At 45.9% G+C, this 20,122-nt stretch overlaps 1 protein-coding gene across 1 annotated transcript; it reads left to right on the plus strand.

The window, feature by feature from the left end:
* Window positions 1–1,212: 1,212 nt before the first annotated feature.
* tesk1a (testis associated actin remodelling kinase 1a) lies at window positions 1,213–18,963 on the plus strand (the record flags this gene model as incomplete). The annotated part of the gene is made up of 10 exons (XM_079219402.1): window positions 1,213–1,419; window positions 5,165–5,286; window positions 5,698–5,746; window positions 6,209–6,355; window positions 7,786–7,895; window positions 8,507–8,594; window positions 15,235–15,318; window positions 15,625–15,711; window positions 15,931–16,024; window positions 17,762–18,963. The coding sequence occupies 10 exons, from the start codon at window positions 1,213–1,215 to the stop codon at window positions 18,961–18,963; spliced, it is 2,190 nt and encodes a 729-aa protein (XP_079075528.1).
* Between the last annotated feature and the right edge of the window lie 1,159 nt (window positions 18,964–20,122).

Here is a 20,122-nt window from a genome sequence, read left to right on the forward strand (position 1 = left end):
CTCGCTAGCTTGACTCCGCTCGGTTTCATTACGGTATCGTCCCAACCAGCGGCTCGTGAAGCAGGAGCCAGACAGGATTATCAACACAGACACCGTGGTGCTGCCGGCCAAGGTTTCTGTCTTTACTTCTTCTCGGACCGTACCGACATTTCCATCCAGACCGACGTGAGTAGATCAGTAAGCCGTCGACCGTGCCTCTGCAGCCCGCTTGTCATTGACAGCTCCCGTTATCAACCAGCCAGGGTATTTCACTGACCAGGAGAAATATGGGATTTTGAACCGCGAATGATATCGCGTTATGTCCCCGGCCAAATTACATGATACGCATGATAGCAGTTGTTAAAAAAAATACAAATAAAAATGTCATTTAAAAACATGGTTGAACGAGGCCTTTAATGATGTCTAATAGTAGACCGGTGAGCAGTGCGGCTCATGGAGGTGATGCTTATCGCGCTATAGCGGGGATTCTCCGTGGCTACATGCCTCACGGCTACCGTACCGTACCCGGTTAAAGGGATGGTCTCCATCATTACATGTGAAGACATTGCGCTTACTAATGTGTCCTGATGTACCACAGTGGCGTTAACACGCCCGCTCTGTCATCCTGGTAGTATCCATTAATCACGCAGTAATATCCACCACGTCCTATAATGTCCCGACATTAATCCTGAATACTTCCACAGGCACCTTTACGCAACAGCCGGCTGCCCCGGCCCTCACAGCCTCTCCAGGTACCGTGTGGCTGCAGTGCCCGTCATCTCAGCCTCCAAACTACCGGGATGACGGAGGGAACCAGCCTCCGCACGTACCGGCACGGCGAGGCAACGTTCACGGGCTGCAGGAATTTCTACGAGCGCTGTGGCTGCGACTCGGAGATTCGAAGAGGACTTTGGACCCGTGGATGAATGAAGCTGGAGGTAATGGTGGACTACCCTTCACCTCAAAGGGGTTGAACAAGACGACGCTGAACCATCGAGGAATGTGGCCCACTGAAGTAGAAATGCAGATAATAGTCTCTCTTTATTAGTGCCATCAGGTCTACCACGGGCTTCTCCAGATGTAAAACAGATAGTTATCAGGTCATCCATATCACAGTTACTCTGTCATCATGACGGTGGCCTTGGGTCTCAGGACTACAGCGATCTAACACACATTGAGGTTCCCCTTGTGGGAAAGAACGGAGCTGCTGGAGCGCACCGGTCCGCCGGCACCATGGACTACCACGCCGAGGGCTGCTTCTGCGGCCCCGAGGAGGGCCACGGCAGTCCGGACGAGCTGCCGCTCCACAGTATCCACGCGCCCAACCGGATCCGCCCGTCCTCCTACCGAGCCCTGAGGAGCGCTGTGTCCAGTCTGGCGCGCATCGACGACTTCTTCTGTGAGAAGATAGGTTCGGGCTTCTTTTCTGAGGTCTTCAAGGTCAGTAGACATACTGATTAAACGACAAATACACTGATAAGACAATGTCATGTGTTGGGTCAACCCTGTGTGGCAGTTTCAAACATGCAGAAGTCCAGTCCAATAAAGTTCACTTGGTAGAACATACTGTATGTTGTGTAACCGCAACAACCCGTTCATCTCCTGGTTCACCTGTCCATTCACCAAATATCACCAAAACCGAGCTACATGAACCTCTGATTTGTGGAGCCCCTGAGGGCCTGGGGCCCGGTTTGCATGGTTGGTAGCCTTGTCTTAGGTTGTCTTCAAATTGCTGTTGATAATGTTGGGCATGATATCGGCCATGATGGAACAGATCCACATGAGTTTCTCTGTCCGCGTGCGTCACGGTAACATTCAGCTACAGTGGGCGGCCGCCATTAATTTTAGTGCCTCAGCTATCCCTGGCCTGACATTATCCACTATATCACAAATTATATAAAATATCACATAAAAACAGAACATTTTCATGTTTAATATCACATTATGGCTTATATGTAGGCAGGTGAAATTTGGAATAACACCATACACAGAGTTATATTTGGGGTTCTTTATTTCTCGACGGCTCTTGGAAGAATAGAGCAGTATTAAATTAATTTGGTATGTTCAATTGGTATTAGAGTTCCTGATACGTGGCAACTTCCACTAACTCAAAGTGCATACATCACGTGTATAAAATAAAGTGCATGAATAACGTACAAAAATAACTGCAGTGGCAACTCCTCTGTAAACCAAATAAAATACAAAAACAATACCACACAGTTAACTCAAACACAATGAAACAGTTAGTCCATTAACAAACAGAAATGATGCAGTACATGACAATATACTCACTAAATACTATCTCGGCCTAGCTCACGTGCACAGTGGCGCTATAGGCATTCATCCCGTACAGCACATGTAGATCAAATCTGGAAACATCGGACCAATTTGAGTCCATCGGCGCATTTAGTGACACTAAAATACATTTCCGGACATCCATACCATTATATTGTGAACATTTTGTACAGAAATATAATCTTAAACATATTCACCGACCTGGAAAACCACGAGCGCTACACCGGAAGTAAATGATTTCACTTCTTGTTTGTTCCTGACGTCTCGCTGGCTCCCTGAGAAACACAGTGCCCTCTAGTGGCCCCAGCGATGACAACACCCTTACCACTGGGTTACATATATGTTAATGAACAATGGCACCCTGTGGACACATCAGCACCCTTGGTTTACCAACGGAGACAAGGACGCACATCAGACTCACAAAAAAGTGAAACCTTGGCTCAACGTTTGTCACGATGCAATACAACGTCATGAGGCAACGCATACGACATTAGTCAGTCAAAGATATGTACGCGTGCACATTCCTGCTGGATTACTTTGTGATGTGGACGAATGATTTCATTTACACGACCCATCCCATCATGAAATGATTTAGGCACCGTAGTAAACAAACCCCAAGCTTCCAATGTGTTCAACGTACTGACCAGCCTTGAAAAGCTGTGATATCCAAAGATGGGATCTAATGGGATGCACACAGCTTTACCTTCATACAAACATAACTGTGTGTGTGTGTGTGTGTGTGTGTGTGTGTGGACATCCTAATTTTTCCTCCTACGTAACCTTTATGTACATTTGTCAATGATCGCCTCCTGCCCACCAAATCCAGAGTCCACTCAGCGCCACACATAGCCGTCACAACCCTCGACAGTATAGTCACCTAAAGAGTTGTTGGAGTATTTGCTCAGGGTGAGGGTTTATACAAAATGGATTCCAGTGCACATTCCTCTGCTCTTATCTGATATAGCCAAAGCTTTACACACACACACACATACGCGCACAATCAAAAATGTTTTAAACGTTGCCCAGCCCTAATTTTTTCACATAGTAGATAAGAGAGCTGGCCTGTGATAAGAGAGCTCCAGAATGACCCAACCCTCATGTTTGATCGGTACCATTCTAGCGGTCACATTTAACTCAAAGCGCTGCTGTGACACTGACAGTGAAATTGATGGTGATATTCTCAGGTTGAGGAGAGAAAACACAAGTATTTCCCGAAAATGTCTGACTGCTCCTTTAACAAAAGTATGTATAGAGAGAGCTTTATAGAGTGCACCTGTTTCTGTTGGATGGGAGAGGGTTCATTCAGATCCGTATTATTATCATAAATGTAAAAGAAAAAGAAAAACAGGAGAAAGGTCACTTGTGACCTGTGGTGGTTCATTCCAACCAGCTGTTCCTTTTAGATGGCCAGTTAGATCAACCCAGAAACGAGCATTGCCTCCAAGAGCAGGAAAACATGAGAAATTAACTATAAACATTGTTTCTAGAAAACTACAACAACTTGAATCTAACACAGACTAGCAAGTCACACCAAACGGATCATGTCATCTACCCTTCTGCTTCTCATCATCCTCCTCATTTCTGATAACTGGTTGCAATGCTCCTAATGAGAGGATGATAACAGTAATATTAAACACAATAACCACACAGATACAAATACATGGTGTAATACATGTATTCTCTAACAGATGACACCTTGAAGTTTATGTTTACATAAAAAAATACCAATGCCTCTATCTGGTCCACAAAATATACTATCTAGTGCTTTAATAAAGCAATTGTTTCTTATAATACAGTGTTTTTTTTAAGGATGGACATTTTTCAGAAGCAACTGCCAGACAGATATCCAGAAAGGAAACTTATACTGAAAAAGGACAAATTGGGGAAATTCCAAATGTATTCAAAGCCCCAGCAGGCCGAGTGTCCAAAAGGGAGAGGAAGGTAATTTTGTTGTTCGTTTCCCATTGCACTTATTGCTATTGGACCCATCCTAGAACCCGTTCATTAGGTTTGTTGTTCCTGTTAAACCCAGCCTGCTGCCTCGGTGTGTGTGTGTGTGTGTGTGTGTGTGTGTGTGTGTGTGTGTGTGTGTGTGTGTGTGTGTGTGTGTGTGTGTGTGTGTGTGTGTGTGTGTGTGTGTGTGTGTGTGTGCCTCCTGTGGGCTGCTGGGACAGGCCTCAGTAATGGACCAGTGGATTTGTGCAGATCAGGAGGAGTGATGGGAAATCCAGAAAGCCTATTAGTGCTACGCTATTAATACACACACACACACGCACACGCATACACACACACACACACACACACACACACACACACACACACACACACACACACACACTTGAAGGTCCAGACACTGGCTGAACTTTCCAATGACCTGTCCAGTCACACACATGACTACAGGTCATGTATTGGGACCCTGTGGTTCCCTTCTGTCCAGAATAAAGGTGCAACCTTTGACAAGTGAGAAGGAGCCTGTTGTCTCCAGACCTGGCGAGTAATCAGAAGAAATCAACAGCTTTGAACTAATGTTACTATGAGCCTAACATTGCCAACACATGCTAGCAACTCTGTATCAGTGCTTTAAATTATATAACTTGATAGAGCCTGGTGACAAATTCTGTATTATCACTTATTGAATTCTATGAGCCATCATGATGCACTTCTGTTCCTAAACTGAAGGGTCTCTTTTAATGATGCACTATGGGAAGAAACAGTAGTTTTTTATTTCCATGCGTGCAGAGTTTTGGCTGATACAAATGCATCAATTGGGTCATTTCTAATGTACACTGCCTCACACATTGATGTTAATGTCAGACAGACGTTTGAGATGAAAGAGACAAAGCACCACCCCTCAGTCTCTCTTCCACCTTCTTCTCTGCTTGTTTTCCAGGTGCAGCATCGGATCACAGGGCAGGTGATGGCACTGAAGATGAACACTCTGGCGAGCAACAAAGCTAACATGCTACGAGAGGTGCAGCTCATGAACAGGCTTTGCCATCCCAACATACTCAGGTAGGTAATAGCGTATATCTAAGCCCACTGCTAGGTGACCTTAGATCGCCAACCTATTGGATATGAATTGCCATTTTTACATTTTCTTGTTTTTCAGTGAGCATATCAACATGTTAACATTGAGTTTATTACGGCACCCCATCACATTTTAGATCTCCAAGGGATCTGTAATTGTATTCCGTCTATAAAACACTTTCCCCCACAATCAGCTGCCATCCTCTTCGTACCGTGAACCTCTGATGCCGTTACTAGCCTGCCTTAGATTTGGTGTTGTCTTGTGATTTTGGTGTTGCCTCTAATCAAAGTCCACCTCTAGTCTTCTCTTTACGGACTCAGATGTGCAATATCTTGTCTTTCTGACTTCTCTGCCCGTTCCCGTGATGTTCATCATATTTCTTACATTCTCCTCAGGTTTCTTGGGGTTTGTGTGCATGAAGGTCAACTCCACGCCCTGACTGAGGTGAGACCATCTTCTTTTAATATTGTCACATCTCTGAAGCTTTTTTAAAATGTGTTGAAAAGTGTTTCCTGTTTTTCTCTTTTTGTCTCCCTCTTCCATTTCCATTAAACTAAATAAATAAATAAAATAACCAAAACACCACATGGCAAATAATTGACCGTTGAAATAACCTTGAGAAAGAAACCTTGAGAAAGAATTGTCTGTATGCATCTGTTTTCAGTGATGGTATTCCAGGTAGTTTACACAGGGTTTCTTCAGCCACCAATGTTTACATGGTGTGCAGTGGTTACTATGGTTACCACAGAGATATCGCTAAACATACCTGCCCCCTCCAGCAGAGGTCTCTGTTTACTGTAAGCTGTGTGTGTGTGTGTGTGTGTGTGTGTGTGTGTGTGTGTGTGTGTGTGTGTGTGTGTGTTCTGACTGTGTATCTCACTGACATGCTGCTGTTTCCCTCTGTAGTATATAAATGGAGGCAACCTGGAGCAGCTGCTGGACAGTGATCTGTACCTGTCGTGGTGCGTCAGGATTGGTCTGTCTCTGGATATCGCCCAAGGGCTGCAGTACCTGCACAACAAGGGCATATTCCACAGAGACCTCACCTCCAAGGTACAGCAGGCAGGAATATGATGCGTGGAGTTGGATCATTGATGATGTGTGGGAATCTATGGACAGAAACTCATTTTACCTCGAGACAATACGCCTCGTTGAATTCCACCATGATGCTGAAGTTCTAGAGGGAACAGCGTCCTGCTGTGTGTGAATGTCTTTCATCCTGTCGGCTGGGGACACAAATAAGAAAAGGAAGGCTCAAAGCAGATTAATGACAGGAAACAACCTGAGAAGTGTTTCCTATCCGAAAGTGCCTGTTGCCGTGGCAGAGTGCTGTTCAATGAAATGGGACTATTTGTGCTGGTAGGACCGGCAATAGCACTGTGTGAAAAAATAGAAAACCATTTGAATAAAACCAGTGTGAGAGGTGGGGCTCTGGCAAATAGTTGAACGAGGCTCAGCGCAGCGCTACGTAACCCAGCAAGGTGCTACAGTGGCAACTCAGATGCATGCAGGCACAGATTTTCGGGTGGATTAATTCACGGATCCGTTACTCCAGCTTCCTGGATTGTATTACATGTCTCACCGGTACCTGTAGTGACCACTCTTTGGTTTGTTCTAATGTAGGGCTACGGCCAATTAATCACAGCTTAAATGCAGCATATAAATATTGTATCTAAATTGATTTTAGAAAATCTGGACAGCAAAAAAAAAAACACACAAAATGCGATGTTCTTTTTCAAATAGGATCTAAACCACATAGAGAGGTGGTTTGAAATATGAGTTCAATCAGACTTCTACAGAATTGTCTCAGTCCGGACGCTCTGGCGGCTCAAATCAGATTTCAAAGTGTCTTTTGCATCCCAAGGACTGACTACATGTCCGACACCAGTCAGTACTTTGTAGAAGGCGTCGTATCTCTTCCTGCACAGTGAAGCCTCCCTGATTTCAGCAGGCAACATAAAAATGTAAACAGACCTGAAAGTGCAATTGTTCATGCCGAAGTGAAGGTGCTTCCGCGTTGGAGAGCACCAGCATAGCTACGGAGAAACCCATCTCAGATCTGATCATTCAGAAATAACGTGTCTACAGTCAGTCCTAAAGATCTGATCTGAGAAACAAATTTGATTGTCCCGCATCTGATCGTAGCCTAAACGCCTGCTTTAGCTCCACCTAGACATTTCCTCCACTTCCCGTCGGGCTGGCAGATGTAATGCAGCACAATCACAACAGCTGAGCGGTTGAGACGCACACGGTCGTCAACATCCAGGTGGCTCCTTGGTACTGATCTCCTCTTGTAAACATGTCCATGTTTTAGATCATGCTGCAGGTGGAACTGCAAGTTTACAGCCTGGGCTCATGATACACAGGAGTTATTTCAACACAGCCTAGACAAATACAACCCAAACTGTCTGCATGGCTAGACTAGAGGGGCATTGTACTACATTTCCATTGATTAATAGGCTCATTTCGCTTTCCCTGTGCAGAACTGTCTGGTTCGCTGTGATAACGGCATGTTCACTGCTGTGGTGGGAGACTTTGGCCTGGCTGAGAAGATCCCTGATTACAGGTCAGTGAAGGGAAATCCAGAATCTTGGTGTCTTTTCTTTCTGCTGCAGTCGAATAACAAACCCTTCATGAAATAATTGTAATCAGCAACACAGTCTGATGTCATTCTGATGTCATTCTTAGCTAGCCTGTGAGCCTAGCTGTACGTACAACCACAGCTGCCAAAAGATGACTCCTAAATCATTATTTATGTTCAAGTGTTGTGAGTTGACAGCTGATTTATTTCTGTGTCCAGTACCAATCTGTAATTATCAGAGGTTATTTATGCTGAACCCATCTCAGTCTCTCTGTTGTGCAACATATGCCGATGAATGACTCCTTGTGCATAACCAGGTCTTCATCCGACTCCGGAGATGACGACATGCTTTCATCAGTTGGTGGTTCTTGGTACAGAAATGTCGCTAATACTTTGTTGGGAACAGGGATTGGAAAGAATCAATATAATATGAACCAAGACAACAACAAAATGTTGAAAATAGCCTCAGTGTAAACACAACTGAGCAATACAAGCTCAACAAAGAGATGTTGCAGGGCTGTGGCTGGAACATATAAAATAATACAGATAAGATGATAGCACAGGCTCACAGCTCATCCCGACTCCTGTAGTGACTCTGAATGAGCGCCTTGCTCTCTCTGCAGTGGAGTGGGGAAGCAGCCTCTGGCCATCGTGGGCTCCCCCTACTGGATGGCCCCTGAAGTTCTGAGAGGGGAGCTGTACGATGAGAAGGTAAAGCTGCACAGCTCACACACAGCGCACTATTCAAGCACAACACATTCATCCTCTCACAAATGAAAAGTTGAATTCTTAACAATAAAACTCACTCTTTGGACCTTTCAGTACACTCAGGGGTTTTACTTTGTCAGGTAGGATCAGTGGCTAAAGTTAGCTAATGCTAGCAAACTACAGATAGATGTTACTGGCTACCACACTCTCTGGTGCTACTTTATGCTATGTTACAGCGGTCAGATGACCATTCCAATGGTTTTATTAGGAAATTAAACAATATTAAACACACAATACCTTACCAGGAGAACCATGTCACTCACTCTCAGTCAGGTATTCCAGTGGTCCAGTCAAAAAGACTTATAGTTCATGTGTAATGTGCAAATTCAGTAGGTAAACCACTTTTAAAATACCTTGACCGTGTATTGTCTGGTTTAACACATCGACGGTGATCTTGGGGGAGATTTGGAGGCAACATCGGGCTCTAAAACTCAATCGGCATCAACTTGGTATCAATCCTTGACAACTTCCGTTTTAGTCACTTCCGGGGTGGGACTTCCGTTTTAGTCACTCCCGGTTCCGGTACTTCCGGTTAAATGGTGTCTGGTTTCACTAGCTCGGGTTAACATTTGACAGTGGACCGCATGCTCCAGAATCTGCTCGCATCCACGGGGAAGCATCGAACGTACCAGTGAATATGTTCAATCACAAATCAATCTTCGTTCTTCCGCTCCACTCTTGTCAGTCTTACCTGTTCCATTCCAGGAAGAATCAAGAACCAGCTATGTAACATGGTATCCACCTACAAAAGATACTGTACCACCTACCAACTACAAGCTAAAGTCTGAAGGAGCTGAGAGCGGGCATTTAGCTACACCAAACCTACCTGTCCGTGCACAGTCATATGTTCAACAGAAGATTCCTCCCTCTAGCATACCACCTCTGGCAGAACCTTTGGCACAGTATTTAGCACGACGAGACCTTGTCAATTCAGGACTGTACCAATGTGATGATAAGCCTGAGAATTACTGCGCATGGTGCTCTTCATTCGACAATGCCGTTGGCGAAGTTCACCTCACAGCATCCCAAGAATTGGACCTCATGACTAAATGGCTGGGGAAGGAATCTAGTGAACGGGTGAAACGCATACGCTCAGTGTACGTAAGCAACCCCAAACTGGCTTTACACAAGGCATGGGAGAGGCTGCGTGAGTGCTATGCCGCTCCTGAAATAATCGAGAGGTCTCTGTTCCAGCGGTTGGACGCAGCCCCCAGGATTTCAGCGAGGGATCACACCAAATTACGTGAACTTGGAGATTTGCTCATGGAAATCCAAGGCGCTAAAGAAGAAGGTTACCTCACTGGCCTGTCGTATCTGGACACATCATGTGGAGTTGGACCAATTGTGGACAAACTTCCATTTGCACTTCAGGACAAGTGGATGTCTACTGGGTCATGCTACAAGGAAGAGAACCAAGGGCGGTTCCCTCCCTTTGAGTATTTTTGCAACTTTGTGTGCCGGGAGGCGAAGAGGCGCAACGACCCTAGCTTCATGCAGCAAGGTAGCATCATAACGCCAACAAAACTAGATACATTCATTGTCAAGAATTTTAACGCCAACAAACCCATCTCGGTAAACAAAATGGACGTTTCTTCGACCAATGATGACCCTAACAAGAACTGCCCATTGCATAACATGCCTCATCCACTCAAAAGATGCAGAACATTCAGAAACAAACTCCTCAACGACAGGAAGGCTTTTCTTATGGAGAAAGGAATATGTTTCAAATGCTGTTCGTCAGTCTCACACCTTGCTAAAGACTGCAGGGCCTCTATAAAGTGTTCAGAATGTGATAGCCCCTATCATGATGCAGCCATGCATCCTGGTCCGTCACCTCAAAGTTTCACTTACCTCCAAGCCCCTCCACCATCACAAGAGAACGGCGGGGAGGGAGAAGATCATTCTAACACGGCCAATGTTAGAACAAACTGCACGGAAGTGTGTGGTGCAGGTCAGTGGAGCCGCTCATGTGCAAAGATCTGCCTCGCAAAGATATATCCAAAGGGTTCCAAGGACATGGCTGTGAAAGCCTATGTAATTATAGATGACCAGAGTAACCGCTCACTAGCTAGACCGGAGTTCTTCAAACTTTTTAGTGTGGAGCGCAAACCAATCTCGTACTACCTCAGAACTTGCTCTGGCATCGTTGAAACATCTGGCAAGAAGGCAGAAGGATTCCAGATTGAGTCGCTGGACGGAAAGGTTCTCATCGCTCTCCCACCTCTCATGGAGTGTCATGAAATATTGAACAATCGGTCTGAGATTCCGACGCCAAGCGCTGTTCTCCACCAGCCTCATCTCCATCACATTGCCAAGCATATCCCGCAACTGGATCCAGAGGCACAAATACTTCTGCTACTCGGAAGAAATGTCCTTCGAGCACACAAGGTCAGGCAAAAAGTCAACGGACCACATAACGCCCCCTTTGCTCAACGACTGGACCTGGGTTGGGTAGTAATTGGAGAGGTGTGCCTGGGTAATGCACATAAGCCGACAGTCAACACGTTCAAAACCAACGTGCTATGGTCGTCATTCAATCCTTCAACCCTGCACAAACTTCATGCATGTCAAGGAGACACAGTACAGTGCTAACCAGCCTGACAAGACAACAAAGAGGATGCTGGGTGAGACGGTGTTCAATCAAACTGAACGTGACAACAAACTGGCTCCATCAATAGAAGACCTTATCTTTTTAAAGATAATGGACACAGACGTCGACAGAGACAACACTAACACTTGGGTCGCCCCACTGCCATTTAAAGAACCACGGAAGGTTCTGCTGAACAACAGGGTGCAGGTAGTCAACCGGTTCGCATCCCTACAACGAACCTTGAGAAGGAGACCTGAGATGCAGGAGCAGTATGTGGCATTCATGGAGAGAATCTTTGCTAATGGACATGCCGAGATAGCACCGCTACTGAGAGAAGATGAGGAGTGCTGGTACCTCCCAACGTTTGGGGTCTACCACCCACAAAAACCCAATCAGATCAGGGTTGTCTTCGACTCCAGCGCACAGTATCTCGGCGTCTCCCTCAACGACGTGCTGCTCACTGGTCCCGATCTCAACAACTCCCTTCTTGGTGTCTTGCTACGCTTTCGGAAAGAGAAGGTTGCAATTATTGCTGACATCCAGCAGATGTTTCATTGTTTCTTTGTGCATGAAGACCACTGCAACTTTCTGCGTTTTTTGTGGTACAAGGACAATGACATTAATAAGGAAGTTATCGAGTACCGGATGAAGGTTCATGTATTTGGCAATGCGCTATCTCCTGCTGTGGCTATCTATGGGCTGCGAAGAGCTATCAGAGAAGGAACAAAGGAGCATGGTGATGATACTGTTAAGTTCGTGGAAAGGAACTTTTATGTGGACGATGGTTTGGTTTCCCTACCAACTGAAGCGGAGGCAATTGATTTGCTTCAACGAACGCAGACATCCCTTGCAGAATCAAACCTCCGCTTACACAAGTTTGTATCAAACTGTCAGGCAGTTGTAGAGGCCTTCCCACCCGAAGATTGCGCCTCAGTAGTCAAGGACCTAGATCTGAGCGGAGAAACAATCCCCACACAACGGAGCCTGGGTCTGCTCTGGGAGATCAGGACTGACACATTCACCTACTCTGCGTCAACTACAATCAAACCCTTTACCCGACGTGGAGTTCTCTCCACGGTCAACAGTATGTTTGATCCCCTGCGTCTGCTGGCACCTGTCACGATCCAGGGAAGAGCCCTCCTCCGGGAACACACTTCAAAACTGTCCGACTGGGACATGCCGCTCCCAGAAGACAAGCAAAGCGGATGGGAATCCTGGAGAGATTCACTCCAGGACCTAAAACAGCTCCATGTTCCTCGAACATACACAGTGATCTCACCCACTAAGGCAGTGCACAAAGAGTTGTGTGTGTTCTCGGATGCATCTACCAAGGCCATCGGTGCAGTGGCGTACCTGAAAGCAATTCAAGAAAATGGGCAAGCCGAAGTAGGATTTGTCATGGGTAAGGCAAAGTTAGCACCCCAGTCTGAGCCTACGATCCCAAGGCTTGACCTGTGTGCCGCTGTCTTAGCAGCATGGCAGATCTCATCAAAGATGAGCTAGACTTAAAGTTGGATGCCATCAATTTCTATACGGACAGCAAAGTAGTGCTCAGCTATATCTGTAATGAGTCAAAACGATTCTATGCATACGTCCACAATAGAGTTTTGCGCATTCGTCAGTCCTCAAAGCCCGAGCAATGGCACTATGTACGTACAGAGGAAAACCCTGCCGACCATGCATCAAGATCCTTATTAGCAAACCACCTTGTACAAACCTCTTGGTTCACTGGACCCTCCTTCCTGCTCCAGCCATCTTCAGAGGAAACGCAAACATGTGAGACATTTGACCTAATCGAACCTGAAAGAGACTCAGAAATTCGATCACAAATCCAAACCTGTGCTACTTTCCTGGAAGAACCAATACTAACCTCTGACCACTTCCAAATGCTTCTCCACCTTTGCCTCTCTACTAAGAGTAGCATTCCTGGTTCACATGGCAAGATCCTTTAAACACTCAAACCAAACCAGCAAATGCAAAGGCTGGCACACATGCAACTTATCTCGTACTCCAGAGGAAATGGACCAAGCAAGGAATGTTGTCCTTAAAGCAGTACAAAGGAAAGGGTTTGCAAAAGACCTGACCGCTCTCAGAGTCAACAAAACGGTGTCCAAAAACAGTACTTTGCTGAAACTCAGTCCAACCTTGGAGGACAATCTCATCTGCGTTGGAGGCAGACTAAAGCACTCCAACCTCGCAACTGCAGTAAAGAACCCAATAATTATGCCCAAGGATAACCACATCTCTCTGCTTCTCACCCGACATCACCATGAGCATGTGAAACATCAGGGGCGTCACCTGACAGAAGGAGCGATCAGAGCAGCAGGACTGTGGATCTTGGGTGGCAAGAGATTAATCAATTCAGTACTTCATAAATGCATTATCTGTCACAAGCTAAGGGGAAAACTGGAAGAACAACGCATGGCAGACCTGCCACCTGAACGTCTCAAAGTCTGTCCTCCTTTTACATATGTGGGGTTAGATGTTTTTGGACCTTGGTCTGTCACAACCAGACGCACCAGGGGAGGACATGCAGAGAGTAAGCGATGGGCCATCATGTTTAGCTGTATGAGTTCAAGGGCTGTACATGTTTAGATAATCGAGTCGTTGGACACATCCAGCTGCATAAACGCTCTTCGGAGGTTCTTCGCATTAAGAGGTCCTGCGAAACAGCTCCAATCTGATTGTGGTACCAACTTTATTGGTGCATGTAAAGAGCTTAGGATGGACAAAATGGTGCAGAAGTATGTCAGCGAGCAGGAGTGTAGCTGGGTATTCAACCCACCACATGCTTCTCATATGGGAGGTTCATGGGAACGCAAGATTGGCATTGCCAGAAGGATCCTCGATTCAATGTTCCTTCAGCAAAACATTCGACTGACGCATAAAGTGCTTTGCACACTAATGGCGGAGGTCACAGCCATCATTAATGCACGACCTCTCGTACCTGTGTCTACGGATCCTGACGCCCCCTTCATACTCTCGCCGTCAATGCTCCTTACACAAAAGACAGGAGTTCCACCTCCACTTGGAGACTTCTCGGACATGGACCTGTACACAAAGCAGTGGAGATAAGTCCAGGCTCTTGCCAACCAGTTTTGGACCCGTTGGAGCCGTGAATACTTACCTTCCTTACAACACAGACAGAAATCGACATTGGCCCGTAGAAACCTTCAAATTGGAGATCTCGTTCTGCTTAGGGACAAGCAGAATTGCCGCAATTGCTGGCCTATGGCAAGGATTATCGCCACGTTCCCTGAAAAGGATGGACATGTAAGAAAGGTTGAGGTGAAGACAACTGACCAAGGCACTATGAAGACCTTTCTTAGACCAATTACGGAGATTGTTCTACTTCTACCCAAGGACTGATCAAGAGTGGAATGTTTCTCTATGCTGCAAGTTGTAGTGACCTCACAAAGTTCATGCGGGAGTGTGTTGCCTTTGCGGCATTTTCTATTTTCATTTTTGTTTAGTTAATGGGGTTAATTTCAAGACAGTTATTGGTAACATGATTTTCCTGTTCAAGGCATGTTATGGCATTACTTCCGGCTAATTCACTTCCAGGGTGGGACTTCCGTTTTAGTCACTTCCGGTTCCGGTACGTCCGGTTAAATGGTGTCTGGTTTCACTAGCTCGGGTTAACATTTGACAGTGGACCGCATGCTCCAGAATCTGCTCGCATCCACGGGGAAGCATCGTAGAGACAATTTCGTGAGTGCTGTAAATGTATAAAGATGCAATGTATATTTATATTTTCTACTGTGAAATGTTATATTTACGTATGTACACTGAATGTTTGTATTGTCTTTGTTTGCAGTTTTCACCAGCATGATTGAAGGAAAAGAGTTACAGTAAATGGGTGAAACTTATTACGACTCCGTCTTCATTGACTGTGGTTTAACTCGGTGTTTAGTCCAGAGTTCCAACACCCTGCACGAGAACATTACAGCATGGTCAGAACTAACATGCACTGCACTGCTCTCCTCTGCTCAGGTGGACGTGTTTGCGTACGGCATCATCCTGTGTGAGATCATCGCCCGGATTGAAGCCGACCCTGACTTCTTACCCAGGACAGAGGTAGCCTCCATGCCTGTGATCTAGTCGGGTGGTGTATTAATGTAAAGGAGTAATGTGTCGCTCCCTCACGGCCAGAAACATGTTGCTACTTTTATATTTAATGGTGGGAAGAACAATATTGTCTCTTGCAAATGTCAAACTGCTCTCCAAAGCGGTTTGGAACATTGACACACAGCAACAAGATGTGGGGGAATCAATGTATTACACTGAAACACTGTGTGTGTGTGTGTGTGTGTGTGTGTGTGTGTGTGTGTGTGTGTGTGTGTGTGTGTGTGTGTGTGTGTGTGTGTGTGTGTGTGTGTGTAGGACTTTGGTCTGGACGTGGATGCATTTGAGAACATGGTTGGGGATTGTCCAGCTGCATTCTTAAGCCTTGCTGTCACCTGCTGTAATGTAAGTGCACACACACACACACACACACACACACACACACACACACACACACACACACACACACACACACACACACACACACACACACACACAGTCTCATTGCTCACTTTCCCTCATCTGACACCACCTTGGACAGTTGGATCTCTCTGAGCCACTGGGTCTTTGTTGACAGCATGTGAATGTGTTATGGATGTTAACATACTCATTCTTGTTTTTCAGATGAGTGCAGAGGAGCGTCCCTCATTCTCTGACATTGTCTTCACATTGGAGGGCATGGAGAGAGAAGAAGAGAGAGAAACGGACATTGCACTCGGTAAAACGGATTAAATAGATTACATTTTCTTATGTCTTCAATAAATATAAAAGATGTTTTTTACAGCACTGTTTGTGTGGATGCTCCCACAAGTCTTCATGGCTTTCCCCCTGAATACTCTGATCTGTCCCGTGTCTTTGAGTGCAGTTAGTCTAGTGCTAATGGACATGGATATGATGGCATAGAAGGCCAACATTTTGATGGTGTTCAGCTTTACTGTTTAATTAATCGTTAAACAAAAACACAACTATGTGGAAGCCCTGTGATCTTATGCAACAGCTGGCATAAACAACGTAAACAGTATTATCCAGTGGTTTGGTGATGTTTAGTTGGTTGTTAACCATGCATTATTTTTATTGTCAAAAACAATTATTGTTTGATGCTCAAAATATTGATGCTCAAAGCAGAGCATCAAACTCTATTTATTTTTGACAATAAAAATAATACTACCAGTTACAAAATGTGTATGATACAAAATTAAGTAAATAACCTTGGTTTTGGCCCAAGGACTTCAAAAGTAAAAATAAATACAAAGACCCAGATACTTTGTTGTCTCTCCCTATTCATACATCTTCACTTTGAGCTTCTTAACCGTCAGATCCATGTACGGTTAACAACTAAACATCACCAAACCACTGGATAATACTGTTTACGTTGTTTACGCTACCACTTAGTTGGTAGCCGTCCTTTGAAGCTTCCTGTCTGGCCTTCATTGGTGGAACCAGGAATCAGTCAGGATGTCTAACAGTTACCGTTGTTGTAGTTTCTGCATTGACAACCTGTTTCCTATAGGTCAGACCAGAGGAGGTTAAACAAAGAGGACCTTTTTTATCTTATCTCACCATTCAGTGGATTTAGAAGGACTCCGGAATACATAATAATAAATTAAAGAATAATCACATTACGGCTTTCATCATTAAATGAACACTAAGTAATACGTCAATAAATTAATGAATTGACTATAATAAATAGGTAGGTTTGGGCGGGCTGTGTCTCCGATGTTTTAGGTGGATAGCTTAACCAGAGGGTGGGCATTGCCTTTGATTAACTGCAGCTTTGCAGTAGCCACTGATAACGGCTGTAAATGTGTTTCCGTGGTCATTCATACAGAATGGCTTTCAGCTGTCAAAACGCTACAACCATATAGAAAAGTAATTCAGGGATATTTGAGACACAGGATTCAATTCAATTCAGTTTATTTTATATAGCCCAACATCACAAATACAAGTTTGCCTCAGAGGGCTTTACAATCTGTACACATGACATCCCTATCCCGGGACCTCACATCGGATCAGGAAAAACTCCCCCAATAAAGATAGTAAAAACCCAGGGAAAAAAGGGGAAGAAACCTGAGGGAGAGCAACAGAGGAGGATCCCTCTCCCCGGATGGACAGAAGCAATAGATGTCATGTGGCCAGAATGAATAACCCTGGAGTAGTTGCCCAACTTGTCCAGTTGACCTTGGCTACGGGTTGTGTCAGATGGGTTACCCCTCTCCGGTTCTCTCTTGGAGAGTTAGCTTACTTGAAGGCCGACTCGCATACAGACTCGAGTTGAATCCTGGGAAATGAGATCTAATAGTCCTATTGGTAGTGTACATTGAAAGGGAATTGTTCTAGAAAATAGTACCATATCATAAACCACATAAGTCTTCACCGTGTTATCTGTATTTTCTACATTTCTCTGTCACATTCTGTGACTTGTTCACTTACATGCCTTCCTCGCTCCCTGTCTCAGAGCCAGTGGTGGTAGAAGCCAGCCCGTATCGGCGCTGCAGCTCTCCTTGTCTCGCCGGTGACCAAAGCCAGCAACAGCAAGGCTTGGCGAGGAGCCAGTCGGATATGTTACCCCCGGCAACCCTGAGCCCTCCTCTCTTCGGGACCCCCGTGCGGATCAACCCCTTCTCTCTCAGACAGGACCTGAATGGGGGGCGTTGTAAACTTTTAGACACACCTAGCAAGTCCGTCATCTCCCTGACCTTTACCCTCCCGGCGCTTTGTGACCCGTGTTCCTCCCCCCACCTTCTCAGAGGGATGCCGGGGACGCGAGCTCTGCCGAGGAGATGCCAGTCACTCCCCTGTACTCCAGAGCTCAGCCGGACTGTAGCCTTGCCACGAGACACTGAGGAGAAGGAGGAAGAAAAGGAGGAGGCTGTCAGAGCGGCGCTTAGAAGAGGGAGAGTGGAGGACGTGGAGGACGACATGAGGAAGGAGACAGGGCTGTCAGAGAAGACGGGTGAAAGGCTGCAGGTCGAGCAAATGGAGAAGGAGGAGGATGGGAGGGGGGAGGACTCAGGGCTTCCTGTGGAGCTGGAGATGGTGTCTCTGGAGCGGTTAGAGGAGGAGGAGGAGGGAGTATGTCTAACAGAACCCATGGACTGTACCAAATCTCCAGAGCCAGCAGATGGGGTCATGGACTCCACACCTAGAAGACCCCTGCTCACCTCCGCTTGTTCCTCTTTACAGACCAATGGCTGGCGACTTCCCATCTCCAACGGACCGCCCTCCTTGCCTGCTCTGCCACGACTGGACAACAACAACGGCTCGGCCCTTGTGATTGGGCAGCAGGTGCAGTGGGGTGGAGGTGGGCGTGCTAATGGTTACAGCGGAGCACAGGTCCAGTCCTCTGACCCTCGTGGCCACTCTGAGCAGGATGAGGTCATTTCCTGTCCAGGCTGCTGTCTGGTAGGTCTAAGTTTTCCCTCTGTGTGCCTCCGTGGTTCAGCTGCTGTACCCGCCCCCCGACGAAGGGCTTCGTTACCACGGCAGCGACCCTACCGTAACCTCAACGGTACCATAACTGGTGGCAGCGCTTCCTCGTCGACAACGGCCTCCACAGCAGCCAAAGCTCTACTGTGTCGCAGCACAAATGGACTAGTAGTGGGGGGGTCCTCGGGGCCATGTGAACCTGGCCGGTCCCTGCCGGAGGCCCAGACATAGAGCTGGAGTGCAACGCGTCATGTTGTGAAAACCACGGCTATTAGAGGGGGAAACAATCGGCAACCAAGGGCTGAAAGGCTAACAAAATGCCAGGAGCTAGCTAAAACGATAGATTTCAGCATATCAGAGGATTATTTTATCACCCTACCTCTACCAGGGGTGTAGCTGATAACTAAAATGATGATGAACAAATTAGCTGTCAGCAAGCTAATGTTAGCTATGTGTTTGCAAGTTGCTGTAGCTAGCTAAGGCGAACATAATACGGCATAGCTTTCTGATGTATCCACATTCCACAATGACTTTTCAAAATACACAATAATATACAAAGTTGATGGAGAGCCATCAACGGTTTTCTCCTCCGGTGGGGGCGGGACTTAATTGTGTTGTTTCTCTTTAAGCCTGCTGATTTTTAACACGTGACACGCACCAGCACTGAGTTTGAGAACCCAATGCTGAGATGCTGAAGGTGGTGGTGTAACCTAAGAGTTAGTATATTTAGTTTAGAATAGTGCTGAACCTGACAGGGCTCTAACACAATGGACTGAGCAGGGCTACAAACAGAACACTGAACAGTCAAGGTCACCTACACTCATCACTACTGGTCCGAACAGAGCAGCTAGTCTGACTCAGTGATGCTCAGTCTGCATTCACTGTACTGGCTTTACTTCTGGAGGCGGTCATGGGGAGAGACGTTGTGCATTTAACAAGTAAACTTGCAGCTTATTACAACTTGGATCTTATTTGTGTAATTATGGCCGTCATTTCTATCAGTAATAATTAACAATGTACTGTCCAAGCTAAGATCCGTGAACACAGGACATGATTAAAAAGAAGTTAGTCAAACTTGTTTGGGAAGACCGTAAAATAATGACCCACGCTGTCCGTGTACTGTGGCGGATGTTTACAATGGACACAGTGGAGTGGTGGTCTGGCTGCTCGTGCTTGTTCCCTGGCAGATTAGATGGAGACTGTGTTCCCAATTCTCAGCAGTTCTTTCATTCAGTATACAGGATGGCCCAAACTACAACATATAAAATATCCTTTAATCTGTACTTTTTGTAAACGGCGGTGGGGGAAGAGCCTTTTGGATTTCATTGTCCTTACCCTTATGGAGGAAGTTTAGGAGAAATACAAAAGGCCCACTACTGATGGAAACACT

The sequence above is a fragment of the Taurulus bubalis genome, assembly GCF_910589615.1.
Source record: "Taurulus bubalis genome assembly, chromosome: 6".
Lineage (NCBI taxonomy): Eukaryota > Metazoa > Chordata > Actinopteri > Perciformes > Cottidae > Taurulus > Taurulus bubalis.